Source organism: Camelina sativa, chromosome 8 (genome assembly GCF_030686135.1).
Source record: "Camelina sativa cultivar CO46 ecotype springtype chromosome 8, ASM3068613v1".
Classification (NCBI taxonomy): Eukaryota; Viridiplantae; Streptophyta; class Magnoliopsida; order Brassicales; family Brassicaceae; genus Camelina; species Camelina sativa.
Window position 1 is genome coordinate 25,143,992 of NC_141887.1, and position 17,758 is coordinate 25,161,749.

Below are 17,758 nucleotides of genomic sequence, written 5' to 3' on the forward strand. Positions count from 1 at the left end.
AGAGCTTTGGAAGAGACAGATCTGATTTCATCTGTAGAGAGAAGATTCTTGAACTCCTTTCTTACTTCTTAATATCAATTGCTTATTATTCAGGAAAAAATGTTTTGTTCTACATTGAATATGTCTGAGTAGTTTGTTTGTTAGGTTTAGGGTTTTTCATAGGGGTTTTATGGTGCATTAGATCTGATATTTTAGGATTCATTATCTTCTATGATCTTCATCTTAGGTTGTTCTTCATATTAATTCTTGATTGATCATCTAGAATTAATACCTAGGAAAATAAATTGATATGAGAATATAATTGATTTTCGTGATAAAACTTTTTGATGAACAAAATTATTTCTTGCAAAGAGATTTGATTTAATAATTTTGTGAACAATCTAAACTTGTTTTTAAAGCTGATTTTTAACCTTGAATTTTGCAAAGAGATTTGGATTTTCTGGTTTTAAATTTAGATAATATTTGCAGTGAAAACTGATTTATTTTACAAGAGTGTTTAGAGTTCTAGATCTGATTTTTAATTGCTTGAATCCTATTATTTGACTGATTTAATATTTCATAAATCCCTGAGAATTTCCATAGGCCTAGCTCTTTGATCCCTTGAATTTACAACACCTTTAAATTCTGTCTTTGCATTGTTTTTAATTTAATAATTTGATTTAGCATAATTAAAAGATTAATAAGTCTATTGTGTGATCTAGAGTCTCTGTGGATTCGACCTCTAGAATATTACAACTGCAAGGCTGTTAGTATCATTAGGGTATTACAATTTGAGAATATTAAATTTTGGCGTCGTTGCCGGGGACTCTTTTGATTCACCATTAGATTAAAGTCTTTGATTTTGTCTAGATATTTATTTTTCTGTTTTACTCACACGCTTTTGTTTATTTTCTCTTGTGTGTTTCAGGTATATGTCTAAGCCGCACACCAGGAAAAATCAAACAGGTCCTACCTTGAATCTTACAAACCAAGAGTTAGGAAGACTAGAGCGTGACAACAAGAAAGCAGCCAAGTCAGCGAAGATGGTCAAAACACTCATATTGAGACCTGATGAGGCTGGAGTTTTGAGGGATCAAGAGGGCAATGTGTACAATGAGCAAGGCCAGAAACTTGATACTGAAGGACGAGTTATTCAGGAAGAACTCGTCGTGGTTGAGGATGATGCACGTGGCGTCGAGCAACGCAATGATGGCATCGATCGACACAACCAGGAAGGCATCGACCGACGCAACCTTGGCATCGATCGATGCAATGCCAGAAACGGTGCGAATGGTGCGGATTTGGATGGTAACAACCAGCAGAACCTTCAGCCTAGACGGGATAACAATGGAGAGCTTGTCAAGACTCTTGCAGACTTCAACAGACCAGATTTGTTCTATGAGAACCGTTCCGCAATTGTCCCTCCTCCATTCCCAAGGAATGATTTTGAGATGAAGCCTGCCTACTTTGCTCTTGTTGGCCAAAGACCATTCCAGAATTTGCCTCATGAGAAGCCTCTAGACCACATTGAGCACTTCGAGGATATAGTTACAAGCATCAAGGCTAATGGAGTCACTAAGGACTATCTCTACTGCAAGCTCTTCCCCTACTCTCTTGGTGGGGAAGCTTCTCATTGGATAAGACAACTCAAACCAGGATCTCTGACAACCTGGCATGACATCAAGGTGGCGTTCTTGAACTACTTCTACGATGATGCGATGTCTGATGAGCTGAGGATTAAGCTTTCAACCTTTAGACAAGGACCTGCTGAATCTTACAAAGCTGCTTGGGTGAGGTTTAAGGCATATCAGAGAGAATGTCCGCATCATGGGTTCTCAGAGGTTCAGTTGATTAGTATCTTCTTCAGCGGGATTGACTGGAGGTATCAGATGGCTTTGGATGCTTCTAGTGATGGGAACTTCAAGACAAGGTACCCAGATGAGGCTGAAAAGTTGATAGAGAGGCTAGCATCCAGCAACAGTACTAAGAATGCAGACTTAGAACGGAAAAGAGCACATGAAGGGTATGATTCAAATCAGTTTACTACAGTGAATGTCAAATTGGATACAATGCATAATCTTCTTGCTGGGAAGAAATCAGTCCATTTTGCTGAAGATATTGAGATTTTTGAGCCAGAACCGCAGAATGTAGAAGAAGATGTCAACTTTGTATATTGGAATCAAGGCTAAAGGTTTGGAAATTAGCAAGGCAACATGTCTTTCAGTGGAAACAACCAGCGCAACAACTATCAGTCTAATTCTACAGGCTTTATTCCTAAGCAAGATTATCAGAAACAGCAGCAGAGCAGTGGTTACACCAGGACCTATGACAACTTCTCTTACCAATCTCCTCCTCCTAAGACAACTGAAAGTAGGATGGAGGCAATGCTTGAGCAGATTCTTTAGGGACAGGAGCAGTTGACAGTGACATTCAATGGGAAGATTGACAATGTCTATACTGAGCTTACTGACAAATTTGATTCATTGAATGTCCAAGTTAAGAAGCTGGAGAACCAATTTGCACAAACTGCTGGAGCTGTGAAAGGGCAAGAAGGATTCTTACCAGGAAGAACTGAATCCAATCCTAAGCACTCTTGCAATGTTGTGACCTTAAGGAGTGGTAAGCAATTACAGTCTGAAGCTAAGAAGAAGCAGAAAGCCAAAGAATTGCAGGAACTGATCGATGAGGATGATGAGTTTGACGATCCGGAACCAGCATCGACCGATGCAGATGCAAAGCATCGATCGACGCAACCCTCAGCAGGTACTATGTTCTTAGTTTCCTTTCTTTATGCATGGATGCAGGAAGAGCCTACGAGTTTTAATCCAGATGATGGGAAAATGCTTTGTTTAAACCTACTACTGCCTGGTCTGATAAGTAAGGACTTTGCTCTCAGTAGAAGTCAAAAAGCCTTCAACAAGACCATCCGCTAGCACCTGCTGATCAAGCCAGGTAGCAAACAAGCTGACTTACCGGCAACAAGCACCTTTTTCGGTCGTAGAAGAATTGACTTTGCGAGACAGCATCGACCGATGCAATTCAAGCATCGACCAATGCAACGTCCAGACCAAGAAGGAAGTTACGAAAGCTCTGATTCCAGTTGCTGAGAGAGTTTATAAACCCAAGGTTCCTTTACCCAAGAATCCAAGGAAGTCTAAACAAGAGCTTGATGATGCTAAGTGTAAGGCTATGATGGATAAACTTATTGTGGAGCTGCCATTGATTGATGCGGTTAGAACTTCTCCAATGCTTAGGAGATATGTTAAGAGGATGGTGACTAAGGATTTGAATGCTGAGCAGGGAGTAATGATGATTTCAGCCCAAGTTAGTGCCATCATTCAGAACAAGATCCCAGAAAAGCTTCCTGATCCAGGTAGTTTTGTTCTTGATTGTACAATCTTAAGTGAAAGGTTTGCTAGATCTTTGTGTGATCTTGGTTCCAGTGTCAACTTAATGCCTAGATCAGTATCACTCAGCCTTGGGATGACAGATTTCCAACCCACCATGATTACTCTTATCCTTGCTGACAGATCAGTTCGTATTCCTGACGGTATTCTTGAAGATGTTCTAATTAAGATTGGTAATTGTTTGATACCTACTGATTTTGTGGTCTTGAAGTATGAAGAAGAGCCTAAGGATCCTTTAATCTTGGGAAGATCATTCTTAGCTACTACTGGAGCCATTATTGAGGTCAAGAAAGGACAGATTGGTCTTAATATTGGAGATTTGCAGATGCGTTTTGACATGGATAAGCTGGTTAAGAGGCCAACCATAGATGGTCAAACTTTTTATGTGGATACATTGTCTAATCTTGCAGAAGAGATTTTCATGGAGCTGCATCCTGAAGATCCTCTTGAGAGAGCATTAGTTGCTTCTACTGAAGAAGTTGAGCATTTAGATGACATTGCTGCTGGGTATGTCAAGCTACTAGATGCTAATGATCAAGTAAAGAAGTTGGTTGCACAAGAGGAATTGGTTGGTACTTCTTCACAAGCTGAGAAACTATCTGATTGGAGTCTAGAGAAAGTTCCAAAACTTGATCTCAAACCACTTCCTGCAGGTTTAAGGTATGCATTTCTAGGTGAGAATTCTTCTTATCCTGTTATTGTTAATGCTTCCTTAAACAATGCAGAGCTCACTTTATTGATAAGCAAGCTGCGCAAGTTTCGCAAAGCTCTTGGCTATTCTCTTGATGATATTGCAGGGATTTCTCCAGACTTGTGCATGCATAGGATTCATCTTGAGGAGAGAGCTAAGACATCTATTGAGCATCAGAGGAGGCTAAATCCGAATTTGCAAGATGTTGTCAAAAAGGAGATCATGAAATTGCTGAATGCCGGGATTATCTACCCAATTTCTTATAGCAAATGGGTTAGTCCAGTCCATGTTGTTCCGAAAAAGGGTGGAGTTACAGTGGTGAAGAATGACAAGAATGAGCTGATTCCGACACGGACAATCACCGGACACCGGATGTGCATTGATTACAGAAAGCTGAATGCCGCAACAAGGAAAGATCACTTCCCGCTGCCCTTCATTGACCAGATGATTGAGAGGTTAGCTAACCATTCATACTACTGCTTTTTGGATGGTTACTCCGGGTTTTTCCAGATTCCGATTCATCCTGATGACCAAGAGAAGACGACTTTCACTTGTCCATATGGTACTTTTGCATATCGCAGAATGCCTTTTGGTCTCTGTAATGCTCCTGCGACATTTCAGAGATGTATGATGTCCATCTTCACAGACATGATTGAAGATTACATGGAGGTTTTCATGGATGATTTTTCTGTATATGGGTCTTCATTCAAGAGCTGCTTGGATAAACTCTGCAAAGTGCTAGCTAGATGTGAAGAGAAGCACTTAGTTCTTAATTGGGAGAGTGTCATTTTATGGTTAGAGATGATATAGTGCTTGTTCACAGGATTTCAGAAGCTGGTATTGAAGTTGACCGCGCTAAGATAGAAGTGATGATAGGTCTTCAACCACCAGATAGTGTGAAGTTGGTAAGGAGTTTTCTTGGAGATGTCGGGTTCTATAGACGCTTCATCAAGGATTTCAGTAAGATAGATAGACCACTTTCAGCTCTATTATGCAAGGATGTCAAATTTGAGTTTACTGATGAATGTCGTTTAGCCTTTGAACGGATTAAGCAAGAGTTAATGAGTGCTCCTATTGTTCAACCACCAGATTGGGATTTACCTTTTGAAGTAATGTGTGATGCCAGTAATTTTGCAGTGGGAGCAGTGCTAGGACAGAGGAAGGATAAGAAACTTCATGTTTTTTACTATGCTAGTAGAACACTTGATGATGTTCAAAGGAATTATGCAACAACAGAGAAGGAGTTGCTAGCAGTAGTGTTTGCTTTTGAGAAGTTTCGTTCTTACTTGGTTGGATCAAAGGTGATAGTTTATACAGATCATGCTGCACTCAAATACTTGATGCAAAAAAAGGATGCCAAGCCAAGGTTACTAAGATGGATTCTTCTTCTTCAAGAATTTGACATTGAGGTTAAGGTAAAGAAAGGGATTGACAATGGAGTAGCTGATCATTTATCCAAGATTAAGATAGAAGATGAGGTTCCAATTCATGATTCACTGCCAGAGGAGAATGTCTACTTTGTTGATATTGGTTCTCAAGTTACATTGTTGCAGTCTCGGGAAACTTTGCAGAGTCGTGGCAATGCATCGATCGACACATCTGGTGCATCGATCGATGCTTCATCTTGATACGAACAGGACTTGGCTATTGCATCGACCGATACATCACTAAGCATCGATCGACGCTTGGTCCAGGAATCGTCGGATTATGAGTTTGACGACGACATAGCTGTTGTAACTACTTCTGATTAACCATGGTATGTTGATATCGCGAATTACCTTGCCGCTGAGGTGGAACTAGACAAGTTTACAGGGTATGCTAAGAAGAAGTTCTTGAGAGATCTTCGGAGATACTATTGGGATGAACCTTACTTGTATAAGCATTGCAGTGATGGAGTTTACAGAAGATGTTTAGCAGAAACTGAGGTACCTGACGTTTTGTTTCATTGTCATGGATCTGACTATGCCGGACATTTTGTTACATTCAAGACTGTTTCCAAGGTTCTCCATGCAGGCTTTTGGTGGCCAACGATGTTCAAAGACGCTCATGAGTTTGTCTAAAGATGCGATGCCTGTCAGCGGAAGGGTCAAATCAGTAAACGGCATGAGATGCCACAAAACTTCATTCTTGAGGTTGAAGTGTTTGATTGTTGGGGCATTGATTTTATGGGACCATTTCCTTCTTCTTACAAGAACAAGTACATCCTTGTAGCTGTTGACTATGTCTCCAAGTGGGTGGAAGCTATTGCAAATCCCAAGAATGATTCTGCTGTGGTTCTTAAGTTGTTTAAGACCATTATCTTTCCACGGTTTGGAGTGCCTCAGATTGTTATCAGTGATGGATGTAAGCACTTTATTAATAAAGTGTTTGATAAGTTGTTAAAAAGTATGGAGTTCAACATAGAGTGGCCACCCCATATCATCCCCAGACTAGTGGTCAAGTTGAGGTTTCTAACCGTCAAATCAAAGAAATCCTTGAGAAGACAGTGGGTGTTACTAGAAAGGATTGGGCAGCCAATTTAGATGATGCACTTTGGGCATATCGGACTGCATATAAGACACCACTTGGCACTACACCTTTTCATCTGCTTTATGGGACAGCAGGTCATTTTCCAGTGGAGTTAGAGCACAAAGCATCCTGGACTGTTAAATTGCTGAATTTTGATGACAAGACAGCTTCTGAGAAAAGGTTGGTTCAGCTGAATGAGTTAGATGAGTTTAGACATCATGCATTTGAGAACTCTAAGCTATATAAGGAGAGAACCAATGCTTATCATGATAAGAAGATCATCTCCAGAAATTTTGAGCCTAATGACCAGGTACTTCTGTACAATTCTCGCTTGAAGCTGTTTCTAGGAAAGCTTCGTTCTCGCTGGTCCGGACCATTCACTATCCAAGAAGTCCGCCCTTATGGAGCCATTGTGCTGCTTAACTCCAAGGATGAGAAGTTTACTGTCAATTGACAGAGGGTGAAACACTATTGGGCTGAAGCCGGAATACCAGACGGACACATTGTGCGTTTTTGATAATATTTGCAGTGAGAACTGATTTATTTTACAAGAGTGTTTAGAGTTCTAGATCTGATTTTTAATTGCTTGAATCCTATTATTTGACTGATTTAATATTTCATAAATTCCTGAGAATTTTCCTAGGCTAGCTCTTTGATCCCTTGAATTTACAACACCTTTAAATTCTTTTTTTGCATTGTTTTTAATTTAATAATTTGATTTAGCATAATTAAAAGATTAATAAGTCTATTGTGTGATCTAGAGTCTTTGTGGATTCGACCCCTAGAATATTACAACTGCAAGGCTGTTAGTATCATTAGGGTATTACAATTTGAGCATATCAATGTTTAGGAAAAACGTAATTAAAAAAATATTATTGCCACGTCAAACACCACGTCAGAAATCGCTGACATGTATTAAATAACTCAGCCATATCGCGTTACATAAGTAATGACCGCTGAGTTACAGTACGTTGCGGCTGATTTATGGAAAAAACAGAGCGGACGGCTGACTTAGAGAATAATGAAATCTGGGTGAGTTATGCTCAGCCGTCCTTACGGCTGAGTTTTCACCCGATGGTTGAGTTGTTAAAATTTTGGCTGAGTTATCATTACGAGACGGCTGATAACTCAGCCAAAATTTGGGAAGGTTGGGAAGCTGGCGGTAAGGTTCATAGGTCCTTACCAAATTGAGCAAATAGTTGGGGAAGTGGCTTACCGCTTAGCCATGCCGGAAGTGATGCGCCTGCATAAATTCTTCCATGTGTCTCAACTTCGGAAGCATATTCCAGATCCTAATGCCATCGTGGAAGAGCCGATTCAGGAGTTGAAAACGAACCTGACCTACCCTGAAGGGCCAATGAGTATTGGCAAGTGACGGGTATGGAAGTTAAAGAAAAGGGAAATCCCTCAGATCCAAGTGTTTTGGGGAAAGCAGAACCGGAAGGCTGCAACTTGGGAGGACGAAGGGAAGTTCCGAGCCAAGTACCCTCAATTCTTCATCGATGAGGAAGAGGAGGCCGGACCATCAGGGACGAATTCTAATAAGGGGGAGAGAATGTAATGACCCTCACTACAGGGTAAATTCTTTCTAAGGATTAGATCCGGGAAGGGCTCGAAAGGAAAGAGAGTTCAAGCAAAGAAAAACTGCTAAGAGTTTTCCGAGGAAAAGTGGATCGAGCGGCAGGTCGATCAGTTGGTCGAACCAACGGACATACGTACAGGCGTACGCGGTATGCGCATGACAGCGTACGGGGACAGACAGGTCAGCGTACTGGCGTACGGACATTACCATAACTGCGACGGGTTGCGGAAAGTGGAAAGGAACCCGCTAATTAATATTTAAATCGAGTGGGATATAAATATTAACTAATTAGGCATTAGTGGATTTTTCCAGTTAATGTTTTAATGTTTAATTCATTAAAAATGGAGAAGTGGGGAGATCATTTTTTTTAAATCGAAAATGGCAAAATGGGAGGGAATATTCCCCACTCGCCACTTGTGAAGGAGCGAAGAGAGAGTGACACCTCATCTCTTTGTATTTGCCAATTGTTGAAGAAGAAGAATGTGGAGGCGACACATATTCCCCCGCCCCTGCGTGTGGCATGAAGGAGTCACTCACACTCTCTATTTAAAGCCTCCATCTTTCTCATTTGGGAGAGGAAAATAGAGAGAGTGCCCAAAGGCTGTTCAAGTAAGAGTAGAGAGAAGTAAGAGTTTTTTTCTAAGTGTGAGAAGAGAGGTTATTGTTTGCTAAGTCCGCGAGTAGAAGCGTTGAAGCAAGCAAGAGATCAGGTTGGAGAAGCTGAAGCTCTGTGAATATCTGTGAGTTCAGGAGCATATCTTCGATCTAGTTTGGTGTTGGGAGACCCAAACTACTGTCTACTTGCATGTGCATATAGTTGCATTCTTCTTGATTTCTTGTTAGTTTTCTTAAAGTTTTGCATTTTGGATGGTTAATTCCATGGTAGATCATAAACGTTGATGTCGATCCGTTTCTTTGATCTATTTCATGTGAAGCCTCGCATTTTTCCTTGTTGTTTATGTGATTTTTAGATCCATAAACTTAAGAGAATGCTTGAGATGAGTTCCATGGTGGATCGCAAATGTTGATGGAGATCCATTTGCTTGATCCATTGCATGTGAGGTGAATTCCATGGTAGATCGTAAACGTGGATGTCGATTCGTTTACTTGATCTATTACATTTGAAGTTTTTGTTGTGTTTAGAAGTTTATGTGTTCAATAAGACCATAAACTTAAAATTTAATTGTTGGATGGTCTTAGTGCGTGGCGTTCATGACGGGGAGGTCCGAACAGCCATAAGCGCACTAAGACTGGAGATGTGTCCGATCTTCCCTGTGAAGCCGTTTCAACATGCAGCTTGTCATAGTCTTGCATGTTGTTGCGAAGAGTTCAGTCTTGGCTCGCTACCTTGGCCGAAGCTATATACATGACTGTGTATTTGGGATATTATTCTGGTTGCATACCTTTGTGGTTGTAATGCAGAGATAAAAAGTCTTTTGTTATAAATTCGGTGAAGATACACGACGTTGTATTTAGGCCTAGCCTCAAACACTATAAGTCTTTTGTTATGTGAAATAATAATTTATTTAATATAAATTCGGTTTTATATTCATGTACGAGTGTCTGGCTGATTATGACCTAGTTCGGGTCGGCTCAACACTTGGACATCATAAGGGTTGGAAAGCCTAAGTGATGTCTAAAGTGGTGGGAATGTCTCTGATGAACTGGTTAAAGGTCTAAATGTGTTTTAGAACCTCGGCCGGATCGTTGGTAATTATTCCCAAAGTAACGTCCCAGGGCCGTTCTGGGCGGGTTTGGCCATAGCACGGTTTGGGGGCGTTACAATAATAGTATCATGTTGCGGCTGAGTTATAATTTTGTTTGATGGCTGATTTACATATTCGTTTGGTGGCTGACTTGCCACTTCAGACGCATCATCCATGTCATCATCTTCTCCGGAAATACGAAACGTCGTTCCTTCTCTTCAAGTGGTTCAAAAGTGAAGAGTTTACATGTTTTCTACCTTCTTCTTCACCTTGTTCTTCCCCTTGTTTTTCTCCTTGTTTTTCACTTCTTAATTACACTCATTCTTATTAATTTTCCTCATTCTTCTTCATTTTCTTTCATGGATCCAGTTCCGGTAATTGGGTTAAGAAACACAAATCTGTATTTAACACTGATGATAGAGGGTGTCGAGTTGTGCAGATAGATGCGGAAACAACGTACGACAAGTTTACTTTAAGTTTATTTCTTGTTATAAGTCAGCCACCAAACATTATAACTCAATCATCATATGAATTTAAGAGACCTTTAGTTTTCCCTTAAGTATTATAACTCAGCCATGAAGTAATATAAATCAGACGTTCACTTTCAGTTTATTTCTTGTTATAAGTCAACCACTAAGCATTATAACTAAGCCGTCATATGAATCTACGAGAACTTTCGGTTTCTTTTAAGTATTATATAACTCAGTCGTGAAGTAATATAAATCAGACGTTCACTGTCAATAATGACGTGGAATCGTTTGCTGATGTTTACTTTTTTAATATTTTCAAAATTAAAAATAAAAAATAAATCTAGGGTGTTGATTGTAATTACACGCAAAGCAATAAATATCTAAACAATTTTTAGAAAATGTATATATATATCAAAAATAAACCAACTTTTCTATAACATGTGAGTAATTCTTTCTAGTATATATTCATTTACATGACTTTTGGGTAAGACACATAGTCGAATTACAAATAGACAATATAGTCCCACCACCTCAAATCATTACTGCATCAGTACATACTATATTCTCCGGCATTTTATTCAAAATACATTGATCAATTGTGAGATCTCGAACTCGTTGAATCAAAGAGAGAGAGAGAGAGAGTTGTGTTATGGACTTATGTTTATGCAGATACAGTCAGCTTATCTCTGTTTTTTCCTCCTACAGGTAATTTAGATCTACTGTTACAATACACAACCGTAAATTTTAACTTCTTAACCTTTGTCGTTGTAAGCTCAAATAAGAAAATTGTAAGCTGATGCCACGAAATTTGACTGAAACATCATTAACCACTAGAGATTCTTGAGTAACAAGAATTTAAAAACCTTTATTTGATTGATCTGTGTATTATTATTATTACATAACATGATCTTGACTCTTGAGACAAAACATTGTAAGAACTAAACTGAAATTGTATTACGAACTAAACATCCTTAACCACTAGAAGAAATAAACACGAAAACTTTAGTGATGGGGCTGGGGTATGAAAGTGGTTAACCACTTTGTGAGGCGGTCCATAGCTGACAAATCCATCTTCTTGGGAAAATTGGTGAAAGTAACGGCTTTGGGTAATGGTCCGACCACAACTCGAAGCTTAAGCCCAGCCGCGCAGTGACCCGTCTCTGAGCTAATGAAATAGTGAACTCCTGGTTTGGTGAGCGTAACGAGATCATGGCCCGTCTTGTGCACGGCTACGCGAGAAGACGGGTCGCAGGTTATGAATTCAAGGTCACCGCTAATCTCTAAGACGTCGTTTACTTGGTTGTCGTATTCGAAAAGTAGACTGTCTCCTACATGAAACAGTTTATCCTCACTCCACTTGTTATAGTAGTCGCTCTCTCCAGGAACGCTCCATGCTTTAGAGTCACCGACCTTGTAGATTTCCCCACAAGGAAGGATCTTGCTCGGTGGTGGTGGAGGAATAGGACGTGACGGGTCATGAACAACAAGAACGTCGAGCCTCTGTCCAAGTATGCATTGAGCTTGATTTGAGCTGATGAAGTAGTGATCTCCGGGTTCCGTGAAGGTTACCACATCATGTCCTGTACTGTAGACGGCTTTAGGAGAAGAACTCTCGCAGAATTCTAATTCTAAAGCGCCCCAAACTTGAGTAACGTCGTTGACGTAGGGATCGTATTTGAAGACCAAAGAGTCTCCTACGTAAAACACCTTTTCCTTGGCCCATTCGTAATACAAGCCTTCTTTTGCAATCCATCCAGCCGAGTCCCCTACGGTGTAGACAGTAGCCGAACAAGAGCCAAAGAGAACCGTGAAGGTTGTTATCACCAGCAGCACAAAGAGGAAGATCTTCTTCATTGTTGTGGCCATGATTAAAATAAACAAATTGACAAGGGAAGAAGATAGGTTGTGAGATCTCGAACTCGCTGAATCAAAGAGAGAGAGAGAGTTTTGTTGTGTTGTGTTGTGTTGATGAATGATGAGTTGTGAAGAGAATAGATTGCCCTATCAATGTTTATATAATGCTTTAGTACCATTCCTAATCCTTTTCGGATTTTGTTTTGTTTATTTCTTTTTCTCTAAATTAACCGAAGATATATTGAATTAAAAAAAAAACATGGTTTCTCTTTGCTTTTCTTATTACACCTTTTCTGATTAGGTTTATCTGTCTTCTTATTAATGCATTTATTTATAAAAATAGCCTATATATATTTTTTCACTACTGAATAATATAATTGGATATTTATTTTAGTTTCTATAGAACAAAATATATCTCTTATCTAGTTATTTTAAAATTTGGGAGTTATTGTTTCCTCTATAAAATTGGGTTAGTTTCTTTAGACCATCATCTTCAATGGTTTACTTTATTTTTTGCTTGAAAAATAGAGCAAATGTTTACTCCAATAGTTGACTCTATTTTTTACTTAAAAAAATAATCTGTTATATTTTATTATATAATCTGTTTTAACTTCTACCATAGGCCTCTTAATTTAAAATTTTACAAATTCAATCAACTTAGTTTATTTTTAAAAATTATCTAATAAAATTATGATATTATTAAAATAAAATGTCATAACAAACCATAAATAGAAGATACAATGATTAATACATATTTATATAAACACCATCATTAGTATAAATTTTTAATTTCATAACAACCCACATAATTTTTATGATATAATATTATTTAGGTATAAAATGATAAGATATCAAAATTGAGAAAACATTTTGTAAATAGAAAAGTTTGCTCCAAAAATAAAGAAATTAATAGTATTGCTTTAAATTATAGAGCATCATTGGAGATGATTTTACACCAAATATAAAGTTTGGAGCAAGATTTGAAACACCATTGGATGATCTTAGAGCTAGAAGAAATACAACAATCAAAATTTTAAAATTTTCTTTCTTTCTTTTGCTTACTTTTACTAAATTGATTTTTTCCTTTCTTCTAACTTGAAAATCTAAAGAAGACTGATTAATAAATAAATAAAATTGAAAATATATTTAAGATATTTATTTTTTTTATTTTCTTCTAAGCAAATTTTTATTTGGTCTAGTATCTAATTAGTAATCTATTTTAAATTTTTAAAGATTTTCATACATGTATAGATAAAAATATTACTTATCTAGTCAAATGTCTATCTTGTAATCTACTTCTTAATTTGTTTATGTTTTTTTTAATATATTTCAATTTACATAGATACTAATCAACTTTTTCCAGGCGTCCACACATGCAATGAAGCAATATCTAATATATTTATATTTTAATAGTCTACTGTTTTATAGTTTATTTTTGGTGCACACAAATTAGGTATGATATATGAGAAATTAAAATTGATTAGCTAAAAAAAACTAGTAAGAAGAAACCAATAATTTTCTTCTTAATAGCTAATTTCCACGCGTCCACACATGGTTCCTCGTTGCTTCTTTGCTCTCATCTTCCTATTCTTCTTACTTATTTCAGCTTTCTCTTTTGCAAGTTTTAATCAAAGGATTCAACTTCAACAAAAAAGCAATAATCTGCTAACTTGAAAATCCAAACAAGACTGATTGATGATAAAGATCACTATTGCTTGCAAGGCTTTTTTTGTTTCTGTCTAATTTAGTTTCTCAGTTTTGATTTTGTACACCCATTAAAAAAAAAAAAAAAAATCCAAACAAGACACGTACGATTTGTACGGACGAACGATTATAAGCAATCATCAAAACAAGAAACCAACGAAGTAAATGAGAATAAATAGTAGAAATTTTCTTTCTGGGATAAAGTAAAAAATGAAAGAACATATTATACCTTTTGTATTTCTTTTTCCAAGTTATTATTGAAAACTGAAATTGTCCTTCCATAGCTTCTCTTTTTTGTTCTATGTCCATAACCATAACCTACAAATCTCTTTAAACCAGGCAAAAACAATAGTAACCAAACAAACTAAAATTGGACCATGGGTAGAGAGAGAGAGAGAGAGAAAGAGACTTTTGAAACTGCCCATTAGCTTTAGAATGTACCATGAAACTTTGTCAGCTTAGCTAGAGATAGGCACAGAGAGTACAATTCATCATAAAACTTATAAGCTTATCTTCTCCTTCCCAATTATATATACATCTCAAACTATATAAAGAAAAAAAAATTAAGATATAAAGATGAAAATTTTTAATTCATGGATTTGGTGTATGCAGCTCAATATGATGAGTTAATCTTGTAGTTAGAAGATTTTGAGTAATTACGCAAAAGGTGACTATTTATTTAGATATAAGCTCAATATAGTAATTAGGGCTCAAGGAGCAACATGTTGAAACAAAACCTCAAAACCAAACATTATAAAACCAATATAGGTATAATATAAAGCCCGGCCCGGGTTAATTTCCCACTACATATTCTGATATTCCCCAATTGCCCAAATGACCTAATGATTTGAAAGTTTGAAAGAACTTAAAATAAGGAAACAAGAGGATAAAAATTAAAGAAAAATGGTGAAATAATTAAATATTTTTTGATTTTATTCTATCTAGAGCTTTAAAGATTTCCCTTTCCTCTTATAGTCTTCATCATCACATAGCTGCATCGCCGAAGAAGTCCCTGCACCCATTTCGCCACGTGGCGACCTCCAAGGTGATTGATCATCGTCTCTGATCACGACCGGAGACGAAGAAGAGTGTCCTGGGACTCCCATCTCGCCACGTGTCTCCCCTGAAGAAGAAGACTCTTCCACTTCAACCCCAAACAGCCTCAGCTTCCTCGTCGTCGACGGCTGAGGAGGCGCCGGTGGTGGAACCAACATAGCAGGAGGAAAAACAGGAACTGAGGCATAAACCAACGGTGACCCTTCGTAGTAACGCCCTCCGTTAAAAATTCTACCATAGCCATACCCTGGAGACTCCCTTTGTTGATATTGGTTATGATGAAACGGTGGAAAACTCCGGTGGCTTGGCATGGAATATTCTGGCGCCGGATAGAAAGTAACCGTTGGATATGACCCGAAACTTAAGCCATGCTTGTTACGCTCAGCTTTGTGGCTCCAATCGATGAGCACTATTTTCAGACGTCTCTCCGGTGCGTTACCGTCGGGGATGCAACCACGGTGGAAAGAGACGGTGTCTCCGGAGGTGAGTTTCTTCTCTTTCACGAAATGGCTCCAGCCTTTGGTCATCACGTAGCTTTTGCTACTGTCCCAGTACGAGTAACGAAACCTCCACATCTTGCCGAGTCTGTCTTGGAAATCCAAAAGTATGCCGTTTTGATTGTCCTCTAGAGGGAAGTAGTTCTCTGCATGTTGCTTTGGAATCACGAGCCGGTTTAGTTTACCGACGTCACTTGGAGTCAACACTTTGTCGAACATGTGCTCTCTCATCTCCGAGTTGAATAAGTCATTGTTGGTACCGGAACCGGTAGCTCCGATCTCGGTGAGTTCTTGGTCAGGATTCGTTGTTGAGTTATTCATCGAAACCAATTTCAAGATCTTTCAAAAGTAACCAACTACTTTTTTTTTTCTTTTTCTTATGGGTGGCAAGAAGATGGACCAATTCAAGATCTTTCAAAAAGTATTTCAACTTTACTTTTATGGATCTGATGAGTGATTGTTGACAAGATGATGACCCAATACAAAATCCTTCAACATACATGAGATAATAATATTAGAATCAAATGAAAATCACTACTGCAATACCAAGAAAAAATATATATATTTTAATAAAAAAATTAAGTGAAGAACAAGAACAAAAAAAAAGAAAAAAAAAGTGAAAAAGAAAACCCTAGAGAATCCAGAAGAAGAAGACAGACGTACTCTTTGTGTTTGCTTCTTCTTCTGATCTTTTCGTTGACTCCAAAAGAAAAAATAAATGAAAATGAAATCAATGGTTTCGAGTTTAGTTGGGTTCTCTCTCTTTCTCTCTATAGGACTTTAAGGGGTGAGAAAATATAGTGGCTTTGAGAGAGATTTTCTCGATGGTAGAGATGAAGATCACATATTAGAGAAGGGTAAAGGGGCCCATGAATGATGTGGTTCGGGTCATGTGAGAGCTTCTTGTCCTTTTCATTTAGCTATAGACTTGGGGTAACTCTAGCTATTTATATAGATATACAAATATATATGCTTACATGTATTGTGTATTGGTAAGGAAAGTGTGACAATGTTTTTGTGACACTATTTCCCCTTATTTAGATATCTGTATTTTTAATTTCATCTTTATTCATATCAGATCTTCTGTATTTATTATTTTTGTTTGTTGGTTTCTGCTTGCTAGTTATTTTTAGCTATACAAATTAATTTCTCATATATTATAACTAATATGTGCACACCAAAAATAACTATACAACTAAGATATAATTTTACTAGATATAATTGCTCCACACATGCAGAGACGCGTGGAAATAGTTGATTTTAGTATCTGTGTATTAGAGATATCTAAAAAGTTCATGAAAAAATTAAATGACTAATATTTGCGCACCAAAAATAAGCATTACTATTAAAACATATAAATTTATTAGATATTGCTCAACGCAAATACGGACACGTGGAACTATTTGATTTAGTATCTATATATGTGTATTAGAAATATGTAAAAAGACCATGAACAAATTATCAATAGATTATAAAATAGACATTAGACCAGCTAAATAATATTTTTATCTATACATGTATGAAATCATTAAAAATTCAAAATAGATTACTAAATAGACAATAGACCAGATAAAATAATATGCTTTAGTAAAGTAGAAAATAAATAAATAAAATATAGTGTTATTTCTATTTAAATTTCTTATTCTAGTTATTTTAATGTTAAATATTTTATTTTTCTGTATTTTAAAATATATAACAAAATACTGATAAATCTTATCTTATATGTAAAACTATAATCAGTCTCTATAAATAATACCTATATTTTTAGCTTTTCTAAGAATTTTTAAAAAGAAATTATTTTAAAAATACCAAAGTAAAATTCTTGAGTTTTTCAGAAATAGTCTTAAATCAATGGTAAAAAAGTTTCAAAAGATTTTTAAAATTCTTCGAGTACAGATTAGTAAATATTTTCCAGGTGATAAGCACATATTTGTCTACAGGTGATATAACCAATAAAGTCTTCTAGATATTGCAAATAAAAGTTATTTGGTTTTTGGTAATTGGTTTAGTATCTCCAGTTTTAACAAGAAGGAGATTTCAATCTAATATATCAATTAAAACTATATCTGTATACTTGTCCTAATGTGTCAAAATGTAAACACATGCAACTTTTACAGATTTTGTTTTTACCATCTTAGTTAGATTTTCTTTTTCTTTTTTTTCATCTTAGTTAGATTTATATGTCACAACTGAGCAAATCACATTCATGTCTGATAAAACTGAGGGGAAATTAATCTCTTGCAAGAAAACCATAATAAATTATGTCCAATTGGTCTGATATAATATGATTAGTACAAAACTCAA

General features: G+C 37.0%; 1 protein-coding gene, 1 non-coding gene and 1 pseudogene across 3 annotated transcripts; all 3 read right to left on the reverse strand.

The window, feature by feature from the left end:
• Window positions 1-1,706: 1,706 nt before the first annotated feature.
• Window positions 1,707-1,813, reverse strand: LOC147940442 (small nucleolar RNA R71). The gene has a single exon (XR_015564894.1). It is a non-coding gene; the product is annotated as a small nucleolar RNA R71 (small nucleolar RNA).
• A 9,384-nt stretch (window positions 1,814-11,197) lies between these two features.
• On the reverse strand, window positions 11,198-12,300 carry LOC104709825 (blue copper protein-like). Its single transcript, XM_010426381.2, has one exon. The coding sequence runs from the start codon at window positions 12,207-12,209 to the stop codon at window positions 11,346-11,348; it is 864 nt and encodes a 287-aa protein (XP_010424683.2). The 5' UTR covers window positions 12,210-12,300; the 3' UTR covers window positions 11,198-11,345.
• Window positions 12,301-14,557: 2,257 nt separating this feature from the next.
• On the reverse strand, window positions 14,558-16,486 carry LOC104707952 (B3 domain-containing transcription factor NGA4 pseudogene; annotated as a pseudogene). The gene is made up of 2 exons (XR_015563369.1): window positions 16,118-16,486; window positions 14,558-15,943 (listed from the first exon to the last, which is right to left on the reverse strand). The product of XR_015563369.1 is annotated as a B3 domain-containing transcription factor NGA4 pseudogene (transcript).
• Window positions 16,487-17,758: the final 1,272 nt, after the last annotated feature.